At 51.4% G+C, this 22,696-nt stretch overlaps 1 protein-coding gene across 2 annotated transcripts; it reads left to right on the top strand.

Annotated features, from left to right (window-relative positions):
- Positions 1–4,414: 4,414 nt before the first annotated feature.
- THY1 (Thy-1 cell surface antigen) lies at positions 4,415–8,422 on the top strand. 2 transcript variants are annotated; one of them, XM_042904962.1, is made up of 4 exons: positions 4,415–4,482; positions 6,486–6,546; positions 7,039–7,374; positions 7,937–8,422. In XM_042904962.1, the coding sequence occupies exons 2-4, from the start codon at positions 6,510–6,512 to the stop codon at positions 8,047–8,049; spliced, it is 486 nt and encodes a 161-aa protein (XP_042760896.1). In that variant the 5' UTR covers positions 4,415–4,482; positions 6,486–6,509; the 3' UTR covers positions 8,050–8,422. The 2 variants fall into 2 exon arrangements, with proteins under 2 accessions (XP_042760896.1, XP_042760897.1); XM_042904963.1 differs by having other exon boundaries at positions 4,473–4,553.
- Positions 8,423–22,696: the final 14,274 nt, after the last annotated feature.

The following is a 22,696-nucleotide window of genomic DNA, read 5'->3' as shown; positions in this document are numbered from 1 at the left end:
ATTTCTGTCTCCCCCATTGGACAGCCCTTTGAAGGCAGAGATTGTGCTCTGTTGATCTTTGTAATTCCAGGGTCTAGCCCCATGCCTAGAACAGTGTGCCCAGAATAATGTTATTTAATCATACATCCATGAATAAAAGTCTTTTTTTTTATTTTATTTTTTTGATGTTTATTCATTTTTGAAAGACAGAGAGAGACACGGTGCGAGCAAGGGAGGGGCAGATAGAGAGGGAGACACAGAAGCCGAAGCAGGCTCCAGGCTCCGAGCTGTCAGCCCAGAGCCCGACACGGGGCTCAAACCCACAAACCGTGAGATCATGACCTGAGCCGAAGTCAGACTCAACCGACTGAGCCACCCAGGTGCCCCAAAGATTTTTAAATAAATGTTGAAAATTATACCTCCATGGTGCTTTGTCCTCTTGCCCTCTTCCCTGTGTTCTAAGAGCTAACTTTCATTTTTTGTCATACTCTCCAACCAAACATGAACTTCAGAAAGTGACCTCACTTGGAGAGTTCACCTCAACTAGAGATTAGGAGAGGCCGCGCAGAGTAGAGCACTTGATTCCAAAATGTTTGAATTTCGGAGACCAGTCATGTTTCCAAAGAAATTTGCAGATCAACACAAAGTTACCAAATTTCCCTTCTTGCCTTTGGGCATTAAAAACACACATGCCACCCACCGCCATCACTCCAAAGAAGCAGAAAGGCATAACCTTAGAAGGAAAGCGTAGGCCTTCCCAAGGAAGGGCAATTATGTGTGATAAGACCTCAAGTAGCCCCAAATTGGGACTCAACAGTATGTGCTGTCTTGACATCTGATAAAATTTGGAGCATCTAGCCACAAGTCCTTCTTCCAGCTTGGCTCCTGCTAAGTAGTTCTCCTAGCCAATCGACCCTCTTTATCATGGGGACTAGGCATGGTTCCTGATTGTCCCTAAGCAGCGGGCTTCAGTTCCATGCCAGCCCACAGAATTAGTCAACAAGCCAACCAAATCCTCCGGCTGGAAACGGGCATCCCACCGTTTAGCCAACAAAGCCTGCCTCCCACTGCTCCTGGCTGTTCACTCCGCTGTGCAACTCCTGTGTGCAGGGTCCTCCTCTGGGCTGTGAGCATACATGACCAATAACCTACTGTCGATCTCACCTGTGTGGTGTCAGGTGCCATGCGTTCAGCCATCTCTGGAACCCAAGGGTGAAAATCCCTCCCTCATCAACACGGTGAGGAGGCGGTGATCAGAAGAAGGTGGCAACCTGATGGCTATGTTAGAGCGTCCCACACTGTCCTCGTTTTTCTTATTTCACCATGGACCAGAGAAATCAGTCTAGTAGAAGTCTGAAGTCCCACCCCAGGGCCAGTGGAGACCACTGTGTGTGGAGTCAGGAGATCTAGGATATAACTAGTCCTGGCAGTGCTCCAAAGTATTTGTCGGTCCTTTGACAAATCATTATCCTCTTGGACCTGTTTCCAGCTATAAAATGATAGAACAGCTTCTGTCACCTGTGTGATTCTATAAACCCGATCTGACGAAATGGGTGAAGAAGAAGAGTGAATGGCTGGAGTCCTATGGTCACCCTAAAGGAATATGCATTTTTAGAGGAGTTTTCACCCCGCGTGTCTCTAGCTAGAGCAACCGGAGATGATGCGAGAGTCAGTTCTAAGTAACCAATAGGGCAACCACAGGCTGTCAGGAAATCTTGCTTTGGGTGGATTCCTCTAAACCCTTCCTGCTTTCAGCACCCTGATCCTGTCCCATTAGCAAATAGGAGGACCTCTTTTTTTCTTTTTAAGTTTATTTATTTTATAATCTTTTTTAAATGTTTATTTTGAGAGAGAAACCACACACATGTGAGTGGGGGAGGGACACAGAGAGAGAGACAGAGAGAATCTCAAGCAGGCTCTGCACTGCCAGTGCAGAGCCCAACGCGGGGCTCGATCCCACGAACCATGAGAGCGTGACCTGAGCCAAAATAAGAGTCGGATGCTTAAACAACTGAACCACCCGAGTACCCAGCAAGTGGGAGTTTTTAAATCTCCCCTTCACCATCTGGTCCATCCCTGCCCCCAGATTATCTCATGTGAACCATCAATTCCAATCAGCCAGAGATCTTGCTTTTGCAAACACACAACTGCCATACCCTCTGGAGTCCACACTCCCCTCCCCTTCCCGAGGTAAAGTGCTTGGGGACCCAGAAAGGAGGCCAGGTCCTCATAACCTCATCAAAATAGCACAGCAAAGCTTTCCATCCAACAACGCTCAGAGACTCGGCCACAGCGTGGGGAAGAGCATCCAGGGTCTCATCCAGCCAGAGCCCTGATAGCTTCTGTAGTTAAAATGCCTCTGGGTATCCCCATGTTCTGCCAAAAAAGGAACAGTCTCCAGTCCCACCTGTGTGTGTGTGTGTGTGTGTGTGTGTGTGTGTGTGTGTATGAGAGAGAGAGAGAGAGAGAAGAGGGATAGGCCCCAGCCTAAAGCAACTGTGCTCTGATAGGAAAGGTCCCTGGACTAAGAATCAGAAAGCTGTTAGGCGAAAAAAGAACACAATGCAGGGAGTGACAGGGAGGAGGCCAGCATTTCTGGCATGTAGCAGGAAGATAAATGGACAAGATGAAATGGTGGTGAAGGCTGACAGCCAGGACACCCAGGCCCTTAAAAATTATCCTACAGACAATGAGAAGCCAGACTGCCTGATCTATGAAGAGGGATGATCTTATTAGGCCAGGGTTCTGCAGTTCCCAGACCCTGGGGAGCCTGTGAAAAGTGCAGACACAGGCAGCAGGAATACTGGACTAGGGAGACCCCAGGTGGGCAGGGACGACTGCATTTTTCATAAAATGCCCCCAGAGCTTCTGCTATTTACCACAGTGAATTACCCCCTACACTGGACCATCCTCAAAGCTCCTTGCAGTTGGAAGGTTCCATCATGCTCAGTACTAGGAGGCCACCTAACCTCCCAGGGAGGCAGAGGGAAGTAAATCTCCCACTTGCTAGCCCAGGGATGACTTCCAACAGTGCTACTGCAGTAATGGAAACTGCAGTTAAGGTGCCAGGGCTGACTGCTATGAAGAAATAGGAGAAGGGGCAGGCAGATGGCCGGGAGGCAGGGCCAGCCTACAGGATGTCCCAACCAGAATTCACAAAAAGGCCATGAAGATGCAAATCAAACAAATAAACCTTCATTCAAAAAAATTCACCTCACCTGTGGGTGGGAGCGACAAGTCATTGGCACTGGCCACCAAAAAAAAAAAAAAGAAAAAAAGATCCGAGGGCTTCTGGTGACTTGACATTGATTGAGCTAGGGTGGATGCCCCAGGGAATCAAAAGCCTAGTTTCCTCCATTCCTTTCTAGCAGTCCTGTCTTCTCCCCTTCCCCCACAGTTCCACATTGTCTCGTCCCACTGGGCTGAGACACAGCAGCTGAGTGGCTCAGCACTGAGGACCGAGGGTTCCACTCACAGCTCAGGTGGGCTGGTCAGCTCTCCCACTCCATGAAATAGGCCTGGGAGTGGGATGGGACGAACCCCACATATCGTTGTGAGGTCAGCACAGCCAGGGATGTCATGTGGCCGGCACAATGTCTGGCAGAAAACAGTACTCCTGCCCCTGTCTGAAGACCAAGCAAGCAGTTACTCACTACGCAGGGGGCGGTGGGGGGCGGGGGATGCCTAGGATCAGGAGGACTATATGAAATCGAGAAGAACCTTCTGGCTATCTGCCCTGGGAGGTGCCAGCCCAGGAGTAGAGGGAGACTGAGTGCCCCAGAGCAGAAAGCCCCCGAAAGGGTTAGGTGTTCTAGGATGGTGGAGGGGGTGGGGCAGGGCTCAGGATCAGGAAGGACCCGCAGGACGCAGTGCCTGCCTTGCTTCTGAAGAGCTGCTCCAATGTGGAAAAACACCCCGCCATCTTCCTTTGGAGAAAGCCTGGAATATTCCAACTCCAAAACTTCTCACTGGAGGCTCCAGGGAGATGGGCTCCAGCCGAGAAGGAAAGGAGGAGGCAGGAGGAGGCGTGGGCACTGACCAAAGGGGCGGGTGGCTGGCCTGCCTCCTCCACCCCTTACCCCTTGGTTTTCCCACAGGCTTCTGAAGCCTCGGTCGGTCGGAAGAAAGGGTTAAAGCCTTAAAAGGGGAGCAATCATTTCGAGGTTCTGGGGAGCGCCTAGTGTTCCTTGCGCTGCCCCACCCTGATCCCCGGGGTCCTGAACCCTCTTGTCCCTGGCCTGGCCTGCCGGCCACAGGGTGAGGTCCCCCTTCTGCGGCAGACGGCCACTCTCTCACATCTATACCAGGCTACCTCCTCCGCCCTCTGCCATCCTTCCTCGCTCCCCCCCACCTCCCCACTCGGGCTCTGATTGGCCGAGTCCCGGGCCCTCCCCGCTCCTCCACTCCCACCCCGGGTGAAAACTGCGGGCGCCGGCAGGGTGCTGCAACTGGAGGCGGCGGTGCGTCCGGGGGAGGCTGCAGCAGCAGAGGACGGGAGCCCAGGTGGGAGCAGGAGCCAGGGCGGCGCCCGGGGCGCTGGGAGAGGCCCTCCCGACCCGAGGCTTCGGGAAAAGGTTCGGGGGCGCCCCGGGGCGGGGAGCTCCGCGGTGCTCGGGGAGGGGTCGGCTTCCCAGGCAGGGGAGAGCGGGACGCAGCTGCTCGCTGCAGGCCAGGGGCCGGGCCGCACCCCGCCTTCTGCGGTAGGAGCTCCCGGGCTCTCACCCGCTGAAGGGGCGGCTGTCTGGGGCCGGGGCGCAGGAGGAGAACCTGGAGGAAGGGCGCCAAGGACAGCCAGCCTTGGGTTCTGCTCTCCACACAGACGTCCCCAAACCGAGCTCGCCAAGGCGTGGGGTGGGGGCGGTGAAATTGCGGCGAGAGGACGGACGACCGCCGTCTGGAGGGAATCTCTGCCCTGCGACCTCGCGGAGGGCTGGGTGCGGGGCGTCAAAGGACCGGGGAACCGCAGTGCTGCGGGCGGGGACTGGAAGGCGGGCGGACGGGGGGGAGGGGAGAACTGAGAAAGGGTGAGAGGGGGAAGGGGGGACCTCAACTGGGAGAGGAGCCGAGTGAAATTCAGAAACGGAATGAGGATGGGGCTAGTCAAACGGCGGCTGGAGAGGGTGGGAGCGCAGAACTTCTCTGGGCTCTGGGCTGCAGGGACACAGAGCAGGGGAAATGAAAACATCTGTGCCTCCCCTACCGCTCGGTAACCACCCCCCTCTGGCTCTCCAGCCCTCCTCCAGCCCCAGCTCCATTTCTTCCCCGCTCTGGCCCTCTAGCCGAGGCTTCCCCTTTCCCTCCTAGATCTCAAGCTCACGTCCCTCCTCCGTAACTCAAATGTCTGAGTCAAAGCCAGATGCCGACCCCCTTTCTTCCCCAAGGCACCTCTCAGTTACAAGTCCGAAGGGGTAGGGACTGCAGGTTCAGGCTTCGCGGGACCTCAGCCTCCCCCAGCCTCAGGGCTGAGCGCCAGGGACCCTGGGATTCGACTGGCGGTGCACCTGGGCACAGGCACCAGGGCAATCGTACCCCCCCCCCCCCCATCCCCCGGCACAGGCCACTCCCGTGGCCTCTCCCTGGTGAGCCCTGATGCGGACAGGCCAAGCTATCTGCCCCGTGTGGACGCCGGGATATTGGTCCAGAGTAGGCTTCGGAAAAAGACAAGGCACAGAGCCCAGGCAGGGAGTCTACTGTAGCAGGGCTCAAGAGACATGCCCAGAGGGCTGGACATTTTGGAAACATCCTGCAATCAGAGAACATATGCAATCAGAGAGCACAGTCGCTTTCCCTTACAGACATTCGGGAACACCCTTAGCTGTGTGCCAGGTACAGTCCTATCTGGAAGCACGTTAGCCACACAGTCCTTTCAGAGGAAGGAAATTAACGTTTGTGGGTCACTTACTATGGAGCAGTCCTCAGTGCCAGAGGTTTATCATTTTTCCTAAACCCATCACCACGCTGTAGGTATCTAAAGCTGATTCTTTCATTCGTTCAGTATCTTTTGAGCGTCTGTTATATGCCAGGAACTGTTTGGGCACTGGGGGTTTTCTCCTGAACAAGAAACAGAAAGCCCCTGAATGGGGAGTTTTTGTGGAATGGGTAGAGTTTTAGTGCCGCAAAATAAAAAGAGTTCTGGGGATTGCACCACAATGCGAGTGAACTTAACACTGCTGAACTGGACACTTAAAAATGATTAAGGTGGTAAATGTTGTGATACGTCCACTTTGCCTTCCTGAAGGGAAAAGGAGACGGTAAAAGTCACTTACCCAAAGAGTTCAGCAGACACACACCATTATAGGGTGTGTCCACCCTTCCCCTTGCTTTCCTGGAGGGGGGAAAGCACCTAGTGGCAGTGTCACATTCACTAGTAAGTGGGAGGGGACAACCATGGAGAGCAGCTTCCGTGGCTGCCGGGGCCATCATGGCAGAGGCCCTCCAGCCCGAGCAGCAAGTGTGGGCACACCTACCCCACCTCTTGGCTGATACCCATCCTATCCCACCCCCAGATCGAGGACTGAGCTCTCTGCACCATGAACCCCACCATCGGCATCGCTGTTTTGCTGACAGGTACTGGGCAAGGGGCAGGGCTGGGATTGGGATTCAAAGCACGCTGGCTTCCTTCCCTTCAGAGGAGCGAGCTTCTTCCTGCCAACCTCAGAGGGAGGAGGTGACAAAGGGAGAGAGGGCTCTTTTTCATCCCTAAATCAGCTGAGCAGCCTAGCTGATCTTCTGCCTGCTTGAGGTGGCTTTTGGAAAAGCAGTCCACTGAGTCTGCCCCACACTGAGGTGGAATCTCCAAATGGAAAACAGGAACCTACATCAGCTCCCCAAGATCTCCTGCCCCTGGAACACCCAGGACTAAAGAAGACGAGGGAGGGGGGCTGAGTCTGCAACGGTGAGGTTGAAGTGGCCCTCGGGGACCTCTGGGGTGGGGAAGGGTGCCCAAAGAACAGACCCTTGTGCCCTCCCTGGCCAGGCCATTCTCTACTGTTAATGTGGGTGGGAGGCCCCCTGCTCTGCAGGGCCCCCCAACTTGGATGTGGGCACTGCCGGTGCCAGTCTTGCAGGTAGCCCGTGGGCAGAAGGTGACCAGCCTGACAGCCTGCCTGGTGGACCAGAGCCTCCGTCTGGACTGCCGCCACGAGAACTCCACCACCTCCCCCATCCAGTATGAGTTCAGCATAACCCGTGAGAAGAAGAAGCACGTGATCTTTGGCACTATGGGGGTGCCTGAGCACTCATACCGCTCCCGAACCAACTTCACCAGCAAGTACAACATCAAGGTCCTCTACTTATCCGGCTTCACCACCAAGGACGAGGGGATGTACACATGTGAACTCCAGCTCTCTGGCCAGTCTACCACCAGCTCCAGCAAGAATGTCTCTGTGCTCAGAGGTGAGGCGAGCTCCCAACAAGTCCAAGTGAGCTGGGAGAGGGAGGCTAGGGAGGAAAGGGTTGGCTAGGACAGCAAGGCAGTCCCCCTTGACTGGGCCGAAGAGGAGAGGGGCCCCAGAAACCTCTCTCCCCCTTCCCCCAACTGCTGCCTGGTGCCCTGGGGAACCACTGCCCTCTGTGTGAATAGGGAGAAAGGCTGAGGGAACGGTGAGACAGGCAGAGTGGTGGAGCGGACACTTCCACCGTGACTGGGCAAATCACTTGGCCTCCCCAGCCCTCCTCTTCCCCACCTAGAAAACAGGGGTGACACTAGCTGCCTCACCCATAGTTTTCTTTTGATGATGCTTAATAAAGATCTGATATGATGTTTGTTCAAGAGCTCAGGAACCTGCAAATGGGAAAGACAGGTGGTTCTAGTCGAGCAGACGGGCCCTGGTTCCGGCTAAGACATCCTGACACCAGCCTCCCCAAGGGAACGTGCCCTTCTCAGGGCCTGTGCCTGCCTGAATCCTGGTGCCTCTTCTTTCCTGCCCTACCCCTCCTCCCTCTTCTCTCCCCACAGACAAACTGGTCAAGTGTGAGGGCATAAGCCTGCTGGCCCAGAACACCTCGTGGCTCTTGCTGCTTCTGCTCTCCCTGCCTCTCCTCCAGGCCATGGACTTCATCTCCCTGTGACTGGCTGGGCAGGAAGCCACAAGGCCCAGGCCAGAGACCCTACTTCTCGGAGTTGGCTGACCCCCTACCCTCAATCCCTCACACATCTTGGGGAGAAATGGGGACCCTACCCCTCACAAGGAATCCCAGTGCCGCATGCCATCGTCTACCCATTCCCCAGCCCCACTGCCGCTCACACCCTCTCCGCACGCCACTGGCTGTCTTGTTTTTTTTTTGTTTTGTTTTGTTTTAACTCTTTGTTCCAGAGTTGCTTCTGTCTGGTTTATCCTTCCTTTTCTTTAGGAGTTTGTGAAAAGGGAAGCCAGGGTTGGGAATGTGATGGAGAGTGAGGGCATGGGAGGGGTAGAAGGATGGAGGGATGCCAGTCCCTGGGATGGGGGGGGGGGGGGGGATCATCCTTGCCCACCAGGACCAGAGGCCCAGGAGAGACCTGGATGAGGAGGAGGATGGGATGCATCTGGGCCTAGCACATCCCCCAGCAGGCAGGGATGGTGCCTGAAGACCCCGGATGTGAGGGCACCACCAAGCATCTGGGGCCCCTCACAAGAGGAGAGAAGGAACATCTCCAGGAGCGGCCTCTGCCACAGCAAGAAGCCGTCCACATACGGGAAGCAGTTCCACATAGGGAACTGCCGAGGTTCCCTAGGGGCCTCAGGCCTGGTGCGGCCCCGTGAAAAAGCAGATTCTGCCTGGGAGCCATCTACTGGCGGGTTGGAGAGGGGGTAGAAGAGAGGGTCCATCAGCCCTCTCTGCCTGATGAAACTAAATCTGAGAGCCTGCTGTCCCTCACCACCTCAAGCAGCAGTTGAGAGGGTGGCAGAGGACAAGCCTCCTCCCAGCCTGGCCCAAGCTCCTAAGAGCTTCCAGAACTCTGGCCCGCAGGCAGTAAGTCAGGCCAGGTAGAGTCCCAGAGCGGAGCAGACTTTGGCCCGCGTTTGGGAGCCTCTTCCTTCCCTCCCCTGACAGTGCCAGCCCCTTCTGGCCGGTGGCCAAGCCTTGAGACGGCCCTCTGCCCCACAGGCCTGTCCTCTCGGGGACCTGGGGGGTAAGGGCGTCTGAGGCAGCCCATGGAGTGAGACCCGTGAGCGGGACATACCTCGAGAGATGGCTTTTCCCAACACCCGGCTCCCCAGCCGGCAGCTGTGCCCCGTCCTGTGACTGTGTGTAGTGCCACCACGGCTTATGGTATCTCATTGAGGAAAAAGAAAAGTGTACAATAAAACCAAGCCTCTGGAATCTGTCTTCCAGCCTTTCTCTGCTTTGCTCCCTCCATCTCTCCCCAGGCCCGCTCCCCTAGGAGTCAATGAGTACAATGTGAATGTCAGTGGCCATCCTCGTGCTGGGAGCTACAACAGGATCACGAGGTGGTTCCGGGTTCCCCCAGAGAGCCTTCCCGGCTTTGCCCCAGGAAATCTGGGGGAAGGCGGTGGGGACCATCCAGGGGCTTATTCGTTTCGTATTCCCCACGGTGGAGGCTGATTCTAAGCCTTTACTTAAAGGCCCAGGATCTAAATTCATGCCCCCGGCTCCCACTCTTCCTGACACCTCCTGTCGACGCCTGTGCCTTGCCAGTGGCCCCGTGCAGTGACCGTGCCAAAAGATGGCAAGAGAAGCCCGCGAGTTGGGAGAGGGATCCGCCTGTGTATCACCGACCATGAGGCCCACATCACTCAGCATGGTGCAGCCAGCCTGGGGTCTCCAGAGGACGCCAGTGGACACAGGCGCCTCTTGTTCAGTCCTGCTGGGAGCTTTGAGCGCCACGCCAAGAAAATAAAAAGAGCCTTTGTGGGGGAAGGGAGTTTGAATGCCACCCGTGGGGTGGTAAGAGTTAACATTGGAAGGGCTTTCTGGAAGGAACTGAGGAGCCAGGTGTGAAGCCTCAACTGTGACAACACCGCAAGCCCCTGGCACCTGTGTGAAGCCTCCTATGTGGCCTTTGTCACACCCGGGAGCAGCTCCCCTGGAGTTTAGCAGCCACACTACGCAGAGGGTCCTGGGGAGATGGTGCTGCCCCCTGCAGCCACGCTTGGGGGAGGAGAGCCTGAGGCCTGCAGTGGGTGAGGCTAGCTTAAGAAGCCACAGAGGCCATCAGAGAACCAGGGGCTCTAGGAAGGCAGGAAAAGAGAAGAGAGGAACAGGGGGGCCCAAAAGGGAACCCTACGACTTAAAGCCTGGGCCGTCAGGCCTCACAACGTAAGCCAACCCAGAAAGACCATGCTGTGGGCTGGGGGAGATCTGGGCCCTCAGAGGCAGGCCACAATGGCCATCAGGTCGTCTCTGGGCAAGTCAGAAGGTCTTGAGGAGGCTGCGGGACGTCCCCGGTGACATGGCTAATTATAAAGAGGGCGGGGCCTGCCCTGGTTCCTGCCCACATGCCCCAGACCCCAGCCCATCAACCTCCTCCCTACTTCTCCTCACCCCTCTCCCATGTCCCCCTCAGCCGTGTCAGTCCCTACCTTGGGATCTGGATTCTTCTTGCTCAACAGCAACAGAAGCTCCTTTCCACACACACCCATTTCTGACTGGATCATCCACTGAGACAGAGGACTAGCTGCACAGGGCACAGTGTAAAGGTCCCTCCAACATCTAGCAACTCCCTCGGGAAGGGCAAGGAGGCCACCATGAGGAGACGCAGGGACTCTCACAGGTCAACCAATAAATCTACACGGCGTCCAGAGTACCTGTGACCCGCATCCTCCAGCCTCCTCAGCGTGACCCCGATCCCCTCCCTGTGTTTGCAGCTTCCGGGCTGCAAAGAGCACGTCTGTCTTTGCATGAGACAGCAGCCATCTCAGGTGAAGGGGAAATGTTGGAGCTGGAGCCCTTCAGAGTCCTGGAGAAGTGTGGGGGCCATCAGCTCTCTTCCACACAGCCCGGGACAGAGGTGGATTGCCTTCCTGCCCAGGGCTCTTAGCCTCAGGGAGGTTCGTGTCCTGTGAAGACTCACAGGAGGCATCCGTGCCTGGCACAGGAACACCTGGAGCCAGGGGAAGGTATGGGAAGTGGACACATGGTGTAGGGGGCAACGTGGGACCACAGGAGGGTTCCAGGGAGGCCAGGCTCGGCTCCACACCCAGAAGGGGCCCTGGATGGCTGGAGCTGCCCAGCAGCAGAGGTGGGAAGTGCCCAGCAGTGGGCATGGTCAGTGGAGGTCACCTGCCCAGTCTGCAGTAAAGCAGTTTCCTGAATTAGGTCAGAACCTGGACTCGATGACCCTGGTCACTTCACTCTTTAATGCCTCACTTCTCTAATATTCAAAATAAGATGGTTCGGCCGGAATCATTTATTTGTAGAACAAACATTAAGGACCTGGCTCTGTGCCTAAAAGACACAGCCCCTGACTGAGGGAATCTGCAGTCCAGGAAGAAGAAATTGATCTCAGCGCAGTGATCAGTGCCATGAGGCAGGGAAGCTGTGGCAGACACTGCTGGGTATTCCCCCTCCTTTCTCAGCAGTTGGACCCACAAATTAGAAATGGAACATGTGGTCCAGAGTGAAGACTGCATTTCCCAGCTCCCTTGCAGCAAGATGTGCCTACGCGGCTAAGTTCTTTCCGATGGGACGTGAGGGCAAAATGACGTGTGCTTCCTATGAAGTGCTCTTAAAGGAAAAACACATGCCTTTCTGCCCCATTTACCTTTATGCTGGCTGGAATGTGGACGTGATGGCTGGAACTAGAGCAGCCATCTCGGACTATGAGATAGAAGCTGTGTGTTACAAATGACGAAGCACAAGATAGCAGCCTGTGTTCCTGGTGATGGTACTTCGTGGTGGCAGCTGTGGACTACCGACTTTGTGCTACTGTTATTTGGAGTTTTCTGCATTCACAACTAAAGCTAAACGTACCTGAAAAAGAAGCCACTGCTCTTTCAGGAGCCCCCTGGGTGGCTCAGTGAGTTAAGTGTCCAACTCTTGATTTTGGCTCAGGTTATGATCTCACGGTTCAGTTCGTGAGATCGAGCCCCATTCGGGTTCTACACTGGCAGCACAGAGCCTGCTTGGTACTCTCTCTCCCTCTCTCTGCCCCTTCCCCACTCATGAGCACATGTGCACACTCTCTCTCAAAATAAATAAATAAATAAACAAATAAATAAATAAATAAATAAATAAACAAATAAATATAAAAGTAAGCCATCATTTAATCCCACTGAACTACACACTTAAAAATGGTTAAGACAATAAATGTTATATGTGTTTTTTACCACAATAGGGAAAAAAAAAAGAAGAAACCAAAGTCAAATTCAGAGAGACAGGAAGTAGCATGGGTGGTTATCAGGGGCTGGAGGAGGTTGAGAAATGGGGGAATGGGGGAGTTAGTATCTAATGGGTACAGAGTTTCAGGTTTGCAAAATGAAAAACATTCTAGGGATGGACGGTCGTCATGGAGACACAATACGAACACACTAAATTAACACCACCGAACCACACCCTTAAAGATGGCCGAAATGGCAAAGTTTATGTTATATGTATTTTACCACAATTTTTTTTTAATTTTTTTTAACGTTTATTTATTTTTGAGACAAAGAGAGACAGAGCATGAACGGGGGAGGGGCAGAGAGAGAGGGAGACACAGAATCCGAAACAGGCTCCAGGCTCTGAGCCATCAGCCCAGAGCCTGATGCGGGGCTCGAACTCATAGACGGCGAGATCGTGACCTGAGCTGAAGTCGGCCGCTTAACCGACTGAGCCACCCAGGTGCCCCTTACCACAATTTTTAAAAAGCAGCAGCAGCCGAGGCACAAGGGAACTTTCTGGAAGTTTCAGTATACTGAACATGGGTGAATTTCATTAAATGAAAATCAGTCCTCCATAAAGTGCTATGGGAATATATAGGCAGGGCCCTTGGCCAGAGAAGGAGTCATGAGTAGGAGTTAGCACAAAAAGCAGGCTCTACTATGTTATAAGGTGATTACAAAGAAAGAAATATTATTTTATTGCTTCTATATCCTGAAAAACATGGGAAGAGGGATGGGAAGCCTTTGTGGATTCAGTCCAAGGACAGGCCTTAGCCTCTCTCCAGGGCAGCTCACCACTGCTGGCTGATATAACAGCTCTCTGAACACACAAGCCCATCATCAGGGTCCCTGACCCAGGCACTCCTCACTCCCAGAGTCGCTAAGTGCACACTGCATGCCGGGGAGTAATTACCCGGGCAGGGTGACGAGCACAGGGTAGTGAATGATACAGACAGGTTCCCACCCCACAAAAATGCTCTCACACAGAACATGGACATTAAGCAAGTAAACCAGTGACTAAGTCTGATGAGTATAGATTGAGATCATCTACACATGAGAAGCGATAAGAGAACACTTTACTCAGGATGGCCAGGGAAAGCCTAGGGAGAGGGCCCTTGGGCTGAGTCCTGGAAGAGAAGCTGGCCTTTTCAAGAGCAGCAGGCAGAGGGACAGTAAAGGCGCACTCGCTCAAGGTGCTCAGGCAAGGGATGTCACTGCAGAGGCAGACGACAGCCAGGTCCCGTGGAGCCTTGCAGGTCACGGTGGAAAGTGTGAATCTTATTCTAAGGGCAACAGACAACAACAGTAGAAGCAAAAAATCGGGAGGATATTGCATTAATCCTAGGAAGACGCTACAACAGTTTGGGCAAAAATCACAGCAGCAAAAGTGGTGCCTTTCAGGTACACACAAAATTAAAAGTGAGAGGTGGGGGTGGGGTAGAGAGAGAGGGAGACAGAGAGGGAGACAGAGAATCCAAGCAGGCTCCACACTGTTAGCACAGACCCCGATGCAGGGCTCGAACCCACGAAACCATGAGATCATGACCTGAGCCAAAACCAAGTGTCAGACGCTTACCCAACTGAGCCACCCAGGTGCCCCTATATTAATTATTTTAAAATAAATTATTTTTTAATTTTTTCTAATGTTTACTTAATTTTGAGAGAGAGACAGACAGACAGAGCATGAGCAGGAGAGGGGCAGACAGAGAGGGAGTCACGGAATCCGAAGCGGGCTCCGGGCTCTGAGCGGTCAGCACAGAGCCCAACGTGGGGCTCAAACCCACACACTGTGAGATCGTGACCTGAGCCGAAGTCGGACGCTTAACCGACTGAGCCACCCAGGTGCCCCTAAAATAATTTTTTTTTTAATTCTCAACAAGAACCACACACAAAAAAAAGATGGCAAGTATTAATTCCAGAGGGAAGAAAAATCGAATTCTAATCATAGCATATAACATGGCTTAGCTGTAAAGAATACTTACATAGTCATACGAATATAAACACTAAACTGTGATGAATGAACACTTAAACTTTAACCAAAAGTTGTGAGGACGCTATACTGGACATGCAAAAAGGGTAAGCACGTTTGGTGGGGGAGTAAATAGGCATATAAGAAAGCTAACCTCATTTCCACAGGTGAAAGAAAACGGGTATTACTTCAAACTGGAAAATCAGGAAATAGCTATCGATGCGAGAAATTCCCAAATACAGATGTAAATAGCAGGAAAAAACTAGCCAAAACAGTGGGGAGTGGTTGCTTGGGGAAATGAGAATCTGGGATGGGGTCACACACTGCTTTTACGTGACAAACCTAGTAATGTAATATTTCTTCTCTATAAATAGATCAGGTCGCTAAACAATAAAAATTCAGCATATTTAAAGAAATATGTTAAGGCCTGCTCCCAAAGGACAGCGAGGACTTGCTAACTAGTGGTTTGGATAGAAGTGGAGGTGCTGAAAGGAAAGAAGAAAGAATCCCAGATGACCCCTAGGTTTTGCCTGACCAATGAATGGATGCCATGTGTTAAGGCAGAAAAGGCTGGGGGAGCGCTAGGATAGAGAAGTAGATACGTTAAATCTACGCTGCCCATCAGACATCCAAATAGAAGTAACAAGAAGACAGCTGGATAGCCCAGTTCTGAGCACAGGGGAGAAGTCGGGGTTAGAAATAAAACTTGGTAGGGGTGCCTGCGCGGCTCAGTCAGTTGAGCTTCTGACTTCGGCTCAGGTCATGACCTCACGGTGCGCGAGTTCGAGCCCCGTGTCCGGCTCTGTGCTGACAGCTCAGAGCCTGGAGCCTGCTTGGGATTTTGTGTCTCCCTCTCTCTCTGCCCCCACACCACCCCCCCACTCACGCTCTGTCTCTGTCCCTCTCTCTCTCTTTCTCTCTCTCTCCCTCCCTCTCAAAAATAAACATTAAAAAAATTTTTTAAGTTTATTTATTTTTGAGAGAGACAGAGTGAGTGGGGGAGGGGCAGAGAGAGAGGCAGAGAGAGAGAATCCCAAGCAGGCTCTGCACTGTCAGCACAGAGCCCAACATGGGGCTCGAACTCACGCACTGTGAGATCATGACCTGAGCCAAAACCAAGAGTCGGACGCTTAACCGACTGAGCCACCCAGGTGTCCCTAAAACAAATGTTTAATAAAAAAAGAAATAAAACTTGGTAGACATCAGCATTTGGGTGGCAGGCACCGACCATGGCACAAAAAAGATCATGCAGGAAGACAAAGAGAAATAATCAAGCCCAGGCCTAGAATCTGAGATGATCGAATATTTAGAGTTTCAGGGGGAAGCAAAGGATCTCAAACAGGAGCTAGAGAGGGAAGAGGAGAGCCAGGGGTCTGTGGAGTCAAAAAAGGGAAAGTTTCGAAAAAGAGCAATCGACTAGATCAACTGCTGTTAAGAAGTAAGATGACTAAATAAAAACTAAGGGAAGAAGAAGCAGGAGGAGGAAGAGGAGAGAGAAGAAGAAGGGGAGGAGGAGGAGAAGAAGAAGAGAAAGAGGAAGGGGGGAGGAGGAGAAGAGAGAAGGACGACAAAAGGAGGAGGAGGAAGTCAAGTAAGATGAAGAGACCAAGTTGTTGGTGACTACGGTAGCTAGTCTCCAAGGATGGCCCTCTAAATAAACCATGCCCCTGCGTAATCCCTTCCCCTTGAAGCTGGGATGGCCCTGTGTTTTGCTTATGACCAATAGCATATGGTAGAAGTCACGCCGCACGACTTCCAAGGCCAGATCATAAGAGTATTTGCAGCTTCCACCTTGCTCTCCGGGAATTCTCACTCCTGGGACACTCCCTCTTGGAAGTGTCCCAGCTGCCATTCTGAGCGCCTAAGTCAAATAATTGGCCATGTGTAGGCACTCCAGTCCCCAGACCCAGCTAAGCTCCCAGCCAAGAGCCACTATCAACTGCCAGTCGTGTCCGTGTGCTGCCTTGGACGTCCAACTCAGCAGATCCTTTGGACGACTCCAGGTCCAGCTGCTACTGACCACATCCTCGTGAGAAAGAAATTTCAAGAGAGAACTTCCCAGCTGAGCCCATCAACCATAGCAGGACGGGATACATTAATAAATTGTTTAAAGCCACTGAATTTCGAAGTGGTTTGTGATGCAGCCATCGATAACCAGACAGTGGCTTTAACAAGAGCAGCATAATGGGGTTCTGGTAACAGAAGCCAGACTACAGTGGTGAGTGAGGGTAAGTGGGAGAATGCAGGCTTCTCTTTCAGGAAGTCTGGCCATGACTGGGTGTGGGAGGTGGGGAGGTGTGTGAACCCGAAGTCGGGAGGGCCAGGGGTTTTCATACAAGCAGCAGGGTCATCAGCTGAATGAGAAGATGAGGAGATGGAGAGAAGATGAGACAGATTTGAGGAGAGTAGATAATATAAAATAGTCCTATCAAAAAGTGGGAGCGGTGGAAGAATTCTAAAAACGGTCTCTGAAGATTCCCTACCTCCTAATCCCTGGAGTCCATACGTGAAGTAAGATGTCATCCCCAAGATTATGTTATGTTATGTGGCACAGTTGATCTTAAGGGAGGGAGATTATCCACGTAGGCCTAACGTAATCACATGAGCCCTTAAAAAGCAGAGACTGTTCTCTGGCTAATGGCAGAAGAGAAAGAGAGGAAGCCAGAAAAAGCACATGGGAGATTCGACATGCCATGCTGGCCACTTGAGAAGGAATGTGGGCAGCCTCTGGGAGCAGACAGCCCATCCCAACTAGCCGCCAGGGAAGAAACAAAGCCCCCTCCCCCCACCTGCGGCCATAAGGATTCGGATTCTGCCAACAGCCTAAAATGGGTTTGGAAGTGGATTCTTACCCTGAGCCTCCAGCTAAGAGCCGGCCTGGCCGACATCTTTTTTTTTTTTTTAATGTTTTTTTAACTTTTTTTATTTATTATTGAGAGACAGAGAGAGACAGAGCATGAGCAGGGGAGAGGCAGAGAGAGGAGGAGACATAGAATCCGAAGCAGGCCCCAGGCTCCGAGCTGTCGGCACAGAGCCCGACGCGGGGCTCGAACTCACAAACTGCAAGATCATGACCTGAGCGGAAGTCGGACGCTCAACCGACTGAGCCACCCAGGCGCCCCAGCCTGGCCAACATCTTAATTTTGGCCTCACAAGACCCTGGCCAAAGAACCAGCAAATCCCACCAGGACTTCTGACCTATAGACCGTGTTGTTTTGAGCCACTAAGTTTCTGGACATGAGCCCTGACACAGTCAGGACGCTGCCCTCTCTTGCTGCCGGGCCTTCTGGGGGAGCTCCACCCCTCACATGGGGGTGACTCAGCCTCTTAGAGCCTCTGTGCTCTCTCATGACGACGGCCATCATCACAGCTCTGGGCTCAGGCTTTGGGACTTAACGTCTTTATGGTTTCCTGCCATCTAGACCTGAGCTGTCCAACATGGTAGCCACTAGTCTCGGATGGCTCCTCAAATGTAAGGTTAAAGGAATCACAGTTAAACAAATTAAATGTTCAGGGGTGCCTGGGTGGCTCGGTCGGCGAAGTGTCCGACTCTTGATTTCAGCTCAGGTCACGATCTCACGGTTTGTGAGTTCGAGCCCCGCGTCAGGCTCTGAGCTGACAGGCAGAGCCTGCTTGGGATTCTCTCTCTGTCTCTCTCTCTCAAAAATAAAATAAAAATAAACATTTAAAAAGCAAGAGATAAGAACACAATTCCCATTCCACCAGATTTAACATTCCTCTCAGCTCAGTGATGGATACTTGCTTTATGCTTAGGAAACGAAAAGCCCTTTGTATGTAGTGATTTTCCCAAAGCAAAGAATCAGTCAGCCCCAAGATAAATTGAAGCCCCTCTCTCTCTAGAAACTGAAAACTGCTTGAAACTTTTAAATGATGGCTTTTCCTGTATCTCCCTACCAAGGTGCCAAAAATCATAGAGTCCAATGTCAGGCAGACCCCCCCCCCCCCGCCTTATAGAAGTCTCCCCAAAGCTGACATGAAGACCATGAAGGAGCAGGGCAGCGGGGGGGGAGGGGGGGGCAGTAAGGGAGGGGGACCCAGACAACTGGAAGACCTAAAGCCAGGAAGGCACTGGATGTTTGGAGAAGGACACTGGCATGAGGAGAACCCCAACTATATAGCACATACATCAAAACAAACTAGATTTAACACACTCTTGCGGAAAGTGCAAGGCAATCCTAAAAAAGGTGACCTCACACAGGGATGATAGTGTGCGCGTTACTGCTAATTTAAGATCTGTAAAATGCTACTGACACTTCCTTTATTTAGTGTAATAAACTTTTTTAAGTGTATTTACCTTGAGAGAGAGAGACAGAACACGAGCAGGGGAGGGGCAGAGAGAGAGAGGGACAGAGAGGAATCCCAAGCACGCTCTGCGCGCCACTCTGAGCCCAACTCAGGGCTCAATACCATGACCATGATGAGATCATGGTCTGAGCTGAAACCAAGAGTCAGATGTTTAACCATCTGAGCCACCCAGGCACCCCTAGTGTGCTAAATTTTTAGTGTTAGATATTAATGAACTTAAAACACGTATCAGGCATTTCATAACTCACTCAGTCTTCCTAATTTTACTTTTCATCAGGGGTCTTCAAATGCAAAACCTCCTATCATTTCAGCAACTCCACTGTCAATGGCTGGGGAGGAATATATTGCCCGAACTAAGAGAAACGGAATAAAACTCCAAAAGAAAACAGAAGCAACAGACATAGAAGGGGGGAAATTTAGGGGAACAAAAGACAGAAAATCAAAAAGATCCGATCCCAGCAGATGTAGGAGACATGGTGAGATAATATCTCTAAACAGTATTCTCGCTCGCTGCCCTTTCTCCGCATAGTCCCACTTTAAGCAGCCAAGTTTTTGTGCTTATGCCTCAGTAAAGGGATGAGACAGCAAAAACCAGGGGGAAAAAATTCCAGCTTTTGGATTTGAGTTGCCTAGGCCCTTAATAAAACAGAAAGGACTCAAAGCCTATACAAAAGATGCGGAGAAAAGATCTTGGGTAAAGCCAGACTCCCACTGGCGTTACCCCCAGCCAGAGGGAAGAGATAAGAGAACAGATGGCGGGTTCTGTCCTCAGACACCTTAGACAGCAAAACCCCCAAGCAGGTTCTGAGATCTGAGATCAGTATGCTTCCATCCCAACATCCTGGGTAGAGCCTCAGAAAGGAGACACAGTCCCAGAAAGAGGAAATGACTGCAGAGTGTAACCTACTTTGGAGGCAGCTAGAACCCTGGTCAGTGTCAAACTCTCTCCTGCTACCCCAAGAATGATTCCTATGTATCCAAGAGTGACCCAGAAGTAGCATAAAGACACCAGACCTAAAGAGGCCAGGCAAGCAGGAACCAGGCAGTAGACATCTAAGTGGACACTTGACTGGCCATTTAATAACAAGGCCCACTTCCTCTAGTGCTCTGGCAAAAATATATGGGACATTCTTCAGAAACTCGGGCAATCCTTGGAGAAAGGAGGGGAAATTCCATCACCGTCTGAAACTAAGTGTCCACCACTCCAAACAGAAATGTAGGTATATTACAGGGGTGCCTGGGTGGCTCAGTTGGTTAAGTGTTGGACTCTTGATTTCAAGAGATCGAGCCCTGCGTTTTTGCGCTCTGGGCTGGGCCTGAAGCCTGCTTAAGATTTTCTCTCCCTCTGCCCCTCCCGTGCTCTCTCTTTCTCTCCTTAAAAAGGAAGGGAAGGGAAGGGAAGGGAAGGGAAGGGAAGGGAAGGGAAGGGAAGGGAAGGGAAGGGAAGGGAAGGGAAGGGAAGGGAAGGGAAGGGAAGGGAAAAATGTAGGTATATTACAGAAAAACAATGTTATGTTTCCTGCATCTTTGAGTTTGTGGACTAAAATAATCCCTCTGTAAGAACTAAAGGAGGGGAGGGGCACCTGCGTGGCTCAGTTGGTTAAGCGTCCAACTTTGGACGTGATGGACTTCGGTCATGATCTCACAGTTTGAGTCAGGCTCTGTGCTGGCTGCTGGGAGCATGGAGCCTGCTTTGAATTCTGTGCCTCTCTCTCTCTCTCTTTCTCTCTCTCTCTCTCTCTCTCTCTCTCTCTCTCTCTCTGCTCCTCCCCCACTCACACTCTGTCTCTCTCTCTCAAAAATAAATAATGTTAAAAAAAATTTTTTTTAAGAATTAAGTGAGGGGAGAAGTTGGAAACCAGCAAATTCTGAGTAGGAAATTGAATGAACGATCATGCCATTCACAGATGTAGGCAATAAAGGAATGGGAACAAACTAAGCGAAGAATGATGAGTTTAAGGCTTGGACATGTTGAGGGTGAGATGGTGATGGGGTGTCCAAGGGCATGTCAGGAGGCAGACAGATAATTATGACTGGTGCTGAAACTACAGGTTTTGGCGTCATCAGTCCGTACAAGGAGCAAGTGATGAATGAGTAGCAGATCAGAACGATCTTCTCGTGTGCTGCCTATAGGTCAGGCATTGCTGTAATGGTTTTTTCATGCATATTAACTCATTTAATCCTCGAGTCAACTCTACAGGGCGGGTACTACTACCAGCCTCATTTGTTTACACGTGAAGAAATAGATAGGAATGCTGCAGGCCTCAGAACTAGTAACCAGAGGAATCAGAAGTCATCCCAGAAAATCTACAATCTGCACCCAGAACAACCACCATGCTATAAGGGCTACTAGAAATAAAGAGGAGGAAGAAACTGTCAGGAGGAAAACCAGAAAAGCCTTATATGATACAACCTAAAGGAGAAGAGAGCTCCAAGGATGAAATGGTGAAAGGGACTAAATTTGCAAGAGGTCCAGTAATTGGTTATAACTAAACAGGCAACTGGGATTGCACATAGGAGATCTTCGTGCCCAGATTGGGTAGGTTTCCTGATGTCGTGATCTTGCGGTTGGTGGAACCGAGCCATGAGTCAGGTTCTGCACTGACGGCACAGAGCCTGCTTGGGATTCTCTCTCTCTCTCTCTCTCTCTCTCTCTCTCTCCCCCTCCCTCTCTCTCTCTCTCTCTCTCTCTGCCCCTCCCCTGCTCATTCTCTCTCTCTCTCAAAATCAATAATAAAAATAAAAATTTTTCTTGACCTCACTTCTCCTTTTACTTCCCACCCACCTTCCTTTACCACAAAACTCCTCCAAAGAGTTTTCTACACTGTACCCCATCCTTCTCTTCGTACCCTTCCTTGAGCCCACCCACAGACTTTCACCCCACCACGACACCAAAACTGTTCTTGTCCAGGTCATCAGGAGCCTTCTAAATCAATTCCCAGACTTGGGTTACTTAATCCATCAGCAGCATTTGACACGAATGATCTTTCTCTACTCCTTGGTAAATTTCCTTTCTTGGCTTACAACATAGCACCCATCTCTTGGATTTTTTTCCTTCTCTACTTCACTAGCCACTCCTAAGTCTCTGATGGCTCCTACTCGTTTCTAAAACTATTTAATGTTGGAGAGCTCCAGGATTCGGTCCTTGCACATCTCTTCTATTTCTATTTGCTCCCTCAGTGACCTCCCCTAATCTTACGGCTTTAAACAACAGCCATATGCTGACAGCTCTCAATTCTATATTGCAACCCAGACCCTGCCAAACTTGCACATCCAGCCACTTTCTTGACATCTTGACACGCCTAACAGACATCTCAAACTTGACATTATTAAACCAAGCTCCTGCCCTCCTCCTACCCACTTTCTCAGTTAATGTTCAAGCCAAAAATTCCTCCCTTTCTCTCACACCACCTCATCCATCAGAAAACCTTATTGGCTCTAACATTCCAAGTACGTCCGGAACCTAACCACACCTCCCCACCCTCCTGCCTCCTACCACACTAACACCGCCATCTCTCACCAGATAATTGGAGTGACGTCCTTAATGGTCTGCTTCTTTTCAGATGTGTTCCCTGGCTCTTTTCAGATGTGTTCTCAGACATCAGAAGATGTCCCCATCCTCTGCTCAAAACCTTCCAATGGCTCCCATCTCAGAGTAAAAGTTGAAGTCCATGAAAATGGCCTTAGGGCCCTAGAGGGTGCACTCCCTGCCTTCCCTCATTGACCTCATCTCCCAAGCTGTCCTCACTCCAGTCACACTGACCTTCTTGTTTTTCCACAAAAATGGCAACTGTGTTTCTACCTCATGATCTTTGCATCTGTACTTCCCCTCTTCCTAGAACATTCTTTCCTTAGATAGCCAGATGATTCGCTCCCTCACCTCCTTCAGGTCACTCAGATGTCACCTTCTCATTGAGACCATCTCTGACAACACCTTACACACTGTGTATCTGCCTGTGTTTTGTTTGCCTCCATCGCTCCTACTGCCATCTAACATACTACGTATTTCACTCATTTGTCTTCTGCTTCTACTAGAATGTAAGCTCCCTGAAGGCAAAACTTTTGCCTGTTCTGTTCACTGCAGTATCCTCTGTGCCTAGAAGAGTGCCCAGCACAT

Source organism: Panthera leo, chromosome D1 (assembly GCF_018350215.1).
Source record: "Panthera leo isolate Ple1 chromosome D1, P.leo_Ple1_pat1.1, whole genome shotgun sequence".
In the NCBI taxonomy this organism is placed as follows: Eukaryota; Metazoa; Chordata; class Mammalia; order Carnivora; family Felidae; genus Panthera; species Panthera leo.
The sequence above is the reverse complement of the archived record's forward strand: the minus strand, read 5'-3'. Positions and strand labels throughout refer to the sequence as shown.

Bases quoted from the DNA above. Each gene is read 5' to 3' on its own strand.
- THY1 (XM_042904962.1), top strand. From the start codon at position 6,510: ATGAACCCCACCATCGGCATCGCTGTTTTGCTGACAG. The intron at 6,547-7,038 runs GTACTGGGCAAG...TGCCGGTGCCAG, and splicing joins CATCGCTGTTTTGCTGACAG to TCTTGCAGGTAGCCCGTGGG. The intron at 7,375-7,936 runs GTGAGGCGAGCT...CTCTCCCCACAG, and splicing joins GAATGTCTCTGTGCTCAGAG to ACAAACTGGTCAAGTGTGAG.